The sequence below is a fragment of the Mandrillus leucophaeus genome, unplaced genomic scaffold (genome assembly GCF_000951045.1).
Source record: "Mandrillus leucophaeus isolate KB7577 unplaced genomic scaffold, Mleu.le_1.0 Scaffold192, whole genome shotgun sequence".
In the NCBI taxonomy this organism is placed as follows: Eukaryota; Metazoa; Chordata; class Mammalia; order Primates; family Cercopithecidae; genus Mandrillus; species Mandrillus leucophaeus.
Window position 1 is genome coordinate 3,584,386 of NW_012101943.1, and position 10,255 is coordinate 3,594,640.

The 10,255-nt window shown below is 43.3% G+C and overlaps 1 protein-coding gene across 1 annotated transcript in view; it reads left to right on the forward strand.

The window, feature by feature from the left end:
* Nucleotides 1-10,255, forward strand: part of MTHFD1 (methylenetetrahydrofolate dehydrogenase (NADP+ dependent) 1, methenyltetrahydrofolate cyclohydrolase, formyltetrahydrofolate synthetase) — a 105,156-nt gene that overhangs the window by 18,321 nt on the left and 76,580 nt on the right. Inside the window, exons 3-4 of the mRNA XM_011978328.1 lie at nucleotides 7,609-7,668; nucleotides 9,024-9,077. Coding sequence (XP_011833718.1) covers nucleotides 7,609-7,668; nucleotides 9,024-9,077 — 114 coding nt within the window. The remainder of the gene's footprint in view (nucleotides 1-7,608; nucleotides 7,669-9,023; nucleotides 9,078-10,255) is intronic.

A 10,255-nucleotide genomic window follows, 5' to 3' on the forward strand; every position in this document is an offset into this window, starting at 1 on the left:
CGCCCGGCTAGTTTTTTGTATTTTTTAGTAGAGACGGGGTTTCACCGTGCTAGCCAGGATGGTCTCGATCTCCTGACCTTGTGATCCGCCCGTCTCAGCCTCCCAGAGTGCTGGGATTACAGGCTTGAGCCACCGCGCCCGGCCCAGGCCAGTGACTTCTAAATCTAGATCTCTTCTGAGCTCCAGGCTCTTGATCTGGGACACCACTGGTTTCCTTCCCTCCTTGGAGTCTCCTTTGCTTGTTGTTGCTCATCACCCTAATACCTAAACCATTTGAATGCCTTGGGACTCACCCTTGAGGTCTCTTCCCTGTCTTATTCTTTCCCTAAGTGATCTCACCCAGTCCCATAGCTTCATGAGCGAATACTTCCAAATTTAGGTCTCTATCCAGAGTTTCTTCCCTGAGCTCCAGATTCACCCAGTAGGGAGATATTCAATAAATATTTTTATGGACAAATGTATGAAGGAATGTTTACAGTCTTGATTTGGATGACAGGAAACTCAAGGCTTTCATTTGAAACTCCTGTCAGAGTTTCACCCAACTTGGACATAGTCTCCCTTACAATCTATATGTATGTCTCGAATACATCATTTAATCCCTTGCTAAGTTTCTATCCCTTGTTTATCAAGAATGTCAAAGTAGGCATTGTGCGGTGGCTCACGCCTGTAATCCCAGCACTTTGGGAGGCTAAGGCTGGTGGATCACTTGAGGTCAGGAGTTTGAGACCAGCCTAGCCAACATGGTGAACCCTCATCTCTACTCAAAATATAAAAATTAGCCAGGTGTGGTGGTGCACACCTGTGATCCAGCTACTCAGGAGGCTGAGGCAGGAGAATCGCTTGAACCCGGGGGATGGAGGTTGGAGTGAGCCGAGATCGCGCCACTGTACTCCAGCCTTAGACTCTGTCTCAAAAAAAAGAAAAAAAAAAAAAAAAAGTCAAAGTGAATACTACTTAAATATCCCTCTCTCCTCTGCTGTTTGTCTAAAAGGGCTTAGCTGAGAAGAAAAGCACAGAAGGCCTGTCACTCTCTGCTTGGCATGTTCTCTGCTGTGGTGGATTTTCCCTTTTTTGCAAATTACTAAGAATCAAAAGTATATGTTGTGGGTGTATACTGGTACATTTGGTGACTGGTTATATCTTGGCTTATTTTTGCAAATTGTTTGTTGTAGAAAGAGTAAATGTCATAGGCAAGAAGTATACCCTTTTAAAAGAAATATTGGGTTCCCCCCCCATTTTAAAAATTAACTTCCAACCTTGTTTTTTTACATTTATTGATGACAAATGTTTTTATTACATAAACACTGTTCTACAGCTAGTCTCATGTCCTTGCTGATAAAAAAAAAGTGGTAGAATCTTTTAATTTTGTACTTTAGCACCAGAGTCAACAGCTTTCTGTGATACAAGATTTATGTAATACGTTGTAATCACATCTCCCTGCCTCAGACCTCTAGTCTTTTTCACTCTGGTGCTGGCACCACCGTCTTCCCACATACTCTGAGCCAGAAGCCTGAGGCCGTCTCCTTACTGAGCTCTCTTCCTCACTCCCTGCATCCAGTTAGGGGCTATTGTCCTGTTCATTCTGCCTCTCATCAACTCTTGGAATCTGTTGCCTCCCCTTGATTCCTACTGCTCCCAACCCTGGGAACACTATAGTTACCTGCTTAATGATTTGGGGGTTCTATCTAGATACCTCCTGTCTGTCCTCCTGACGGCAATTTCAGCCCCTGTTAAAATGCAAGTCTGATCACAATCTATCCAGCCACACTCACTCTCCATCCTTTACCAGAATGATAGTACAAGTTGAGTATCCCTTATCTGAAATACTTGGGACAAGAGTGTTTTAGATTTTGGAATCTGTATATACATAGGGATGAGATCCAATTCTAAAGCAAAATTTATTTATGTTTCGTTATATACCTTATACTTGTAGACTGAAGGTAATTTTATATAAGTGTGTGTGTATATATATACACATATATATGTACATATATATATAGAGAGAGAGAGAGACGGAGTTTTGCTCTTGTCGCCCAGGCTGGAGTGCAATGGCACGATCTCGGCGCACTACAACCTCCACTTCCCGGGTTCAAGTGATTCTCCTGCCTCAGCCTCCCGAGTAGCTGGGATTACAGGTGTGTGCCACCACACCTGGCTAATTTTTGTATTTTTAGTTGAGATGGGGTTTCACCATGTTGGCCAGGCTGGTGTCAAACTCCTGACCTCAAGTGGTCTGCCTGCCCCGGCCTCCTAAAGTGCTGGGATTACAGGCATGAGCCTCCGCACCCAGCCTAGAATTTAAATTCCTCTGGGAAAGCACACAGCACTGAGCCTGGCACAGTGTGCCCTCCACGACCTGGCTTTCTCTTTCTGCCCCGACCTCTCAAAGTGCTGGGATTACAGACGTGAGCCACTGCGCCCGGCCAATTTTATATATTTTTAATAATATTGTGCATGAAATGCGCTTTTAACTGTGTTTTGACTGTAAGCCATCACATGAGGCCAGGTGTGGAATTTTCTACTTTTGGCATTGTCAGTGCTCAAAGTTTCTGATTTTGGAGCATTTTGGATTTGTGTTTTTGTTTTTTGTTTTTGTTTTTTGAGACAGGGTTTCACTCGATTGTCCAGGCTGGAGTACAGGGGTGTGATCACAGTTCATTGTAGCCTGGATCTCCCAGGCTCAAGCTATCCTCCTGTCTCAGCCTCCCGAGTAGCTAGGACTACAGGCATCCAGTTAATTTTAGTATTTGCAACAGAGTTTCTCCATATTGCCCAGGCTAGTCTCAAACTGAGCTCACATGATCTGCCTGCCTCGGCCTCCCAAAGTGCTGAGCCACTGCACCTGACCGATTTTGGATTTTTGAGTTAGGGATCTTAAACCTGTACTACTTATATAGAATGTTTACAATAGTTCAAATGATTTGTTTATATTTCTAATTGTTCCATGTTTTATACTACCCTACGAGGTAGGAGATGGCCCCTTATAGCCGTAGTAACTCATGCTCAAAGATCTTGGGTAGCTTGCCCAAAGCCAGTCAGGAAGGGACTGAGTCTGGGAAATGAACCTAGGTCTGTCTCTGAAACCCATTTGTTCTTCCTCTTTGTTTTTCTAATTCCTTAGCAATGCATTCAAGAACATTCATGATCTGGCCCAAGTATATATTTAAAAGTTGAGTTTTCATTTTTTTTAAATAAAATAGATGAGTAACTTCCCAAATAACTGAATATTTATAGGAAATTAAGACTTGACTTTTCATTATAAGAGATACTAATGGACTAAGCATGGTGGCTCACGCCTGTAATCCCAGCACTTTAGGAGGCCAAGGTGAGCGGCTTGCTTGAGCCCAGGAATTTGAGACCAGCCTGGGCAACATAGAGAGACTTTGTCTCCAAAAAATACAAACATTAGCTGGTTGTGGTGGTACTTGCCTGTAGTCCCCACTCATGGGGAGGCTGGGGTGGGAGGATTGCTCAAGCCCCGGAGGTTGAGGCTGCAATGAGCTGTAATCGTGTTACTGCATTCCAGCCTGGGTGACAGAGCAACACTTTTTCCCATAAAAAAAAAAAAATTTATGCTAAGGTGATAGAAATACAGCCTTAGCCCCATATAGCATCATTAGTATTTCTCTCTCTCTTTTTTTTTTGAGTTAGAATCTTATTCTGTCATGCAGGCTGGAGTGCAGTGTTGTGATCTCTGCTCACTGCAACCTCTGCCCTCCCCTGTCCCCCAGGGGATCCTCCCACCTTAGCCTCCCAAGTTAGCTGGAACTACAGGCACACCACCATGCCCAGCTGATTTTTGTATTTTTTGTAGAGATGGGGTTTCGATATGTTGCCCAGGCTGGTCTCTAACTCCTGGGCTCAAGTGATCCACTCACCCTGGCCTTCCAAAGTGCTGGGAGTATCGGCATGAGCCACCGCACCTGGCCAAAAAACTGATTTTTAACAGTATTCGGGAACTATTCAGAGTGTTTTACGTACAGTAACTCATTCAGTCTTCACAAAATACATGGACAGAAACAATACAGTTAATAAACTCAACTAGACTGTATCTTCATAAGGTTTCTGAAACAGAAAGAAAAATGAACCAGTAGACCAATACCCAAGATATCTTATGGTGTAGAACACGGATTAGTAAACTGTGGCTCATATCCAAATGCTGCCCAGTTTATAAAGAGTTAAAAAAGCATTAGCAGCAGCTGCTATGACAGGGTATGTGTCCCATAAAGCCGAAAATATATACCGCCTGCCCCTCTACAGAAACAGTTTATAGACTCCTGGTATAAAAAAAGTGTCCCTGACCTGTTCTGGAATAGGATCTTTTGGATGATGTAATACTCAGCCATCTTCAAGGAAGAAATCAGCATTTTTTTCTTTTTTTTGAGGTAGAGTTTTACTCTTGTCGCCCAGACTGGAGTGCAATGGCATGATCTTGGCTCACTGCAACCTCTCCCTCCTGGGTTCAAGGGATTCTCCTGCCTCAGCTTCCCAAATTGCTGGGATTACAGGTGCATGCCATCACACCTGGCTAATATTTGTATTTTTAATAGAGATGGGGTTTCACCATCTTGACCAGGCTAGTCTCGAACTCCTGACCTCAGGTGATCTACCTACCAGCCTTGGCCTCCCAAAGTGCTGGGATTACAGGCGTGAGCCACTGCGCCCGGACAGAATACATGTTCTTTAAACATTCGTTTTGCTTCTAGTCTATCAATGGTTCTATAGCCACTCTCCCCTATAAAATGCCTATACTGGCCAAGTGGGGTGGCTCATGCCTACCTAGCACTTTGGCAGGCTGAGGCAGGAAGATTGCTTAAGCCCAGGTGTTTGAGACCAGCCTGGGCAATAGTGAAACCCCATTTCTACAAAAAATACAACAACTGGCTGGGTGTGGTGGCGGAGGATTGCTTGAGCCTAGGAGTTGCAGGCTGCAATGAGCCATGATCATGCTACTGTACTGTAGGATGGGTGGCAGAGTGAGACCATGTCTCAAAAATAATCAATCAATCAATCAATAGGCCGGGTGCGGTGGCTCAAGCCTGTAATCCCAGCACTTTGGGAGGCCGAGACAGGTGGATCACGAGGTCAGGAGATCGAGACCATCCTGGCCTACACGGTGAAACCCTGTCTCTACTAAAAAATACAAAAAACTAGCCGGGTGAGGTGGTGGGCGCCTGTAGTCCCAGCTACTCGGGAGGCCGAGGCAGGAGAATGGCGTGAACCTGGGAGGCGGAGCTTGCAGTGAGCTGAGATCCGGTCACTATAGTCCAGCCTGGGCGACAGAGCGAGACTCCGTCCCAAAAAAAATAAAAAATAAATAAATAAATAAATAAATAAATAAATAAAACCTATACTAAAAGTGACTCTTTGAATTGGCTTTTTAGATGTCTTTTCCAATAAAACTTTGACATATGCTCATAACTGTAACTATTAAGTTTTTTTTCTGGAACTGGTTGTAGTTTTAGTGTTTTAGACAAACTCCTTCAGAAATATTCAGGCAGAAAAACAGTTACATATAAAGGAACAACAACAGCGAGAGACTTCAAACTTCTCCTGTGTGACATTAGATGCCAAAGACAACATCTCTGAAGGAAAATACTGTCACTCCAAATCCACCAAGGCCAGTCAAGTGCAAGGGACAGCAGAAAAATATTTTCAGTTATACGGACTTAGAAAAATGTCCACCTACCTTTCCTGGAAAAGTGACTTATAGTTACATTTCACTTACCTGAAACATGAATGAAGATAAACTCTAGAACAGAGAATCTGTGGCTTAAAAAGGACTGGCAGCAAGTGGTAAAACAATTTAATCTCAGAGTTAAGACTAAATAACTAGTTGTAGGTATAAATATGAATGAAATTGTAAAAAAAAAAAATACTTTTTTATTTAGAACCACCTCCTTTCCTACTTTGATCTAAAAATTCCAGAATGTATCAAATCTGGTAACTGCACCAGTAAGGGTTGGGTGGTGGGGCAAAGAACATACATAGAAAGTGACCAAAGAGGAAACATGAGAGGCACTAAAAGTCTAGGGAAGTACCTACGGGAAGCATCTAATGTACTTAGATACAAATAATCCATTAAAAAAAAAGTAGAATTCCCCTCAAAGGACTCTTCTGGCTCTTGCGATTCAAATTAGCACAACAAAACTGAGAACTGTCTGTATAAGGGACAACTGAAGCTAAGATTCCGGCCATGTCCTGAGATCTGAGGGGAGCATCCAGTAATAGCATCAATATGACAAGGTCAGAAAATCCTCTGTCACAAAAGCTGGCTTCTTTCTTTGCCATGGTCCTGTTAAAAGGAGCTATGCTTCAGTTATCTTTGATATGAAGGGACCTACCACCTTTCCCTCTGTGATACCCTCTGTAATTTTGGGAGAAACACAACTTATGGTAGCATATATCAACCTTGAAAAGGAGAAATACCAACCACTGGAGCATGAAAAAATATTAGTAAAATAAAATTTTACAAATAAATGGTTATAATGATAAACTATAAATATGTTCATGGTTAAAGAAACAGAGGGAACATAGTGAGACACAGCATGGTGGTTCAAAGGATTTGGCGTCTGCACTACAAATTTCTCCCTCTTTTTTTTTTTTTTTTTTTTTTAAAAAGAACAGATTACTTGTTAAATGGTAATTTTGAGTTTTTATTGTTATTTTTTGAGATCACTTCCCCAAATTGATTCTAACGTCCACTATATCTACTATTAATCCCTACCCACCCCGCTTTTTTTTTTTTTTTTTTTTTTAAAGAGACAAGGTCTCTCTGTTGCCCAGGCTACCCAGGCACAATATCATGACTCAACTGTGCACTGGTGCAATCATGGCAAAACTCCTGAGCTCAAGTAATCCTCCCACCTTGGCCACCCGAGTGCTGGGACTACAGTCGTGCACCACCACGCCTGGCTAATTTTTTGTAAAGATGGGGGTCTCGCTATGTTGCCCAGACTGGTCTCAAACTCCCGGACTGAAATGATCCTCCTTCCTTGGCCTCCCAAAGTGCAGAGATTACAGACCTGAGTCGCTGCACCCGGCCTTCTCTCTGTGTTGGGGCCAGCAGATTGCCCTTTGTCTTGCCTGGCTGTTTATTCAGTGTAAACTAGAGTGAGGTCCTTCCACCCTCCTTTCTATTTTCTGTGTGGAGGGGCCAGGGAGCTTTCCATTGCCCCTGGGGGTGGGGGAGAGGGTGTGGACTGTGCCCTCTGGGTGCTCCTGCCTCTCAGGCATTTTTCTTGCCTGATGACAGTTTCTCAGCCCTCCATACTCTGTTTTTTTTGGTATGGCAGCAGAAATCCCACATGTTTCTGGTAGGCCTGCAGCATCCTTGCTTAGTTTCCTGTGCAGATGCAGATATCCTCTACTTTCTGTTTGAGGTTTTGCAGTGAGAACCACGTGGGCCTTGTTTAGGGGAGGGGCTGTAACACCATCTGTGTTCACATAATCCCTCCTGCCCCCACAGCCTCCCTATACTCCTGTAAGTTCTCTGCAACAAGAGTTGCATGATTAAACATTTCTTTTATTAAAACTAAAATTGTAGAAGCTTTTCTGTGCACTTTGCCTTTCCCTAATCATCTGATTTGCATGCATTTATTATTCTAGATTGGCAACAGAGATGATTCCAATCTTTATATAAAAGTGAAGCTGAAGGCTGCTGAAGAGGTAAGCCAGAACAGCCGTGCCATCACCCTCCCCCACCTCCACCTGGGTCCTATCAATTACCCCTTGCCCTTTTTGTTCCTCCCTGTGTAAACTTTCATCACCCACAGGAGACATTAGTTTATCTATTTTGCAAGTCAGAAATGGGTGAGTTAGACCTGTGACCTCTGGTTTGCCCTTGAGTTTTTGTTTTCTCTTTAATGATTTTCTTCCCAAAGAGCAGGATGTCAGTTGAGAAAAGTGACGAGACAAGTCTCAATCATTTTAGGAGATTTATTTGCCAAAATTAAAGACACACCTGGGAGACAGGTCTATGCCTTTCTCTGAAGATGATTTCGAGTTCTCCAAATTTAAAGAGGAAAGGGCAGGTTATTGAGAAGTACACAATTTTCATGTAAGAGGTAGGTAGGGAAAAATAGTCATTCATGACTTTGGCTAAGTGAATCTGCATTTTTTACGTAAGATGACATAGACAGTTGGACACCATGGCTTATGCCTATAATCCCAATACTTTGAGAGGCTGAGGCAGGTGGATCACCTGAGCTCAGGAGTTCGATACCAGCCTGAGAAACATGGAGAAACCCCATCTATACTAAAAATGCAAAAAATTAGCCAGGTGTGGTAGCGCATGCCCGTAATCCCAGCTACTTGGGAGACTGAGGCAGGAGAATTGCTTGAACCTGGGAGGCGGAGGTTGCGGTGAGCTGAGATCATGCCATTGCACTCCAGCTTGGGCAACGAGAGTGAAACTCCATCCCCCCTCCCAAAAAAAGACGATATAGACAAGTGGGGCTGAGGAAAAATGCAGGCAATCTGCATTTTACGTAATATAACATAGACAAAATGGGGCAGGGGAACAATCAGATATACATTTGTGTCTGGTGGGCTGGGGGTGGCTGCACCTGTAAAGACAAGCTATCGGTTTACATTGCCATGGTGAAATTTTAACAGAAACATCATAAAGATCTTGCAGCTCACTAGGAATTTCCTTGTGGGCAAAATATGGGGGAGGCATGTAGCTTTTCATCTTGTAACATCTTATTTAGGAACCAAAAAGGGGGAGGCAGATTTGCATGACCCAGTTCCCAGCTTGGCTTTTCCCTTTGACTTAATGAATTTGGGGTCCCAAGATTTAATTTCCTTTCTCAAGGAATAGCAAGCGTGACATTGCTGAAGTGCCGTAGTGGCAATTAACCAGCGAATGATGAATGGGTTGAAGTGAGGGACTCATTCTTCAGAACATATAAGGGTGAAATGATGACCAACACCTCCTTGTTTGTTAGTCATGTCTGTAAAAGAAATGGTTCAATATCTCAAGTTGTCTTGCCATTTACCTGCTTTTAATGTCCGTTTTGCAGATTGGGATCAAAGCCACTCACATTAAGTTACCAAGAACAACCACAGAATCTGAGGTGAGTTTTTATGAGTTGATTGTGAAGAGGGAAGCTGAAGTGGTTTCCTCTCTGGTTTTGGTTTAGGGGGACTTTGGGGACTGACACATTTACCCAAGACCTCCAGGTACCTTTTTTTTTTTTTTTTGAGCTAGTTTCGCTCTTGTTGCCCAGGCTGGAGAGCAATGGCGCGATCTCGACTCCCTGCAACCTCCGCCTCCCCAGTTCAAGCGATTCTCCTGCCTCAGCCTCCCAAGTAGCTGGGATTACAGGCGCGCACCACATCGCCTGGCTAATTTTTATATTTTTAATACAGACGGGGTTTCACCTCGTTGGCCAGACTGGTCTCGAACTCCTGACCTTAGGTGATTCACCCGCCTCGGCCTCCCAAAGTGCTGGGATTACAGGCGTGAGCCACCACCATGCCCAGCACCTCCAGGTGTTCTTTCTTCACAGACTCCCATAAAGGAGATGGTGCAGTCCTAGGGGAGGAATATTTGGTACTCAAAGTGTGACTGCAGTACTGTTTGCTTCCAAATCATCTGTTGTGTTTATTAAAACTGATCCTTGGCCTGTAATTATCTGCATTCTAAAAACCAAATATGTATTCCTTTTATATGAGGTTTGGGAATAGGCAGAACAAATTAGTGGTGATTAAAGTCAGAACTGTGGTTGCCTGTAGGTGGGAGATTAACGCTAAAGGAGTAGGAGGATAAAGCAACTTCTTAAGGTTATAGCAATGTTCCATATATGTGCTGTCCAGTATGGGAGCCACTAGCCCCATGAGGCTATTTGAATTTAATTAAAATGACATAAAATTAAAAATTCACTTCCTTGGTTGTACTAGCCACTTTGCAAGGATTCAGTAGCTGCTATTGTATTGTAAGGTGCAAATTACAGAAAATTTCTGCCATCACAAAAAAGATGATTGGACATTGCTGCTCTACATCTTGATTTGGATGATTGTAACATGGGTATTATTGCTGTAATAAGTTATTAGAGTTCTTAGCTCTTTTTATTGTATTGTATTATATTTTTAGAGACAGGGTCGCACTCTGTTGCCCCAGCTGGAGCACAGTGGTGTGGTCATAGCTCATTGTAGCCTCAACCTCCTAAGCTCAAGTGATCCTCCCACCTCAGCCTCTTGAGCAGCTGGGACTATAGGCATGAGCCACCATGCCCAGCTAATTTTTTTTTTT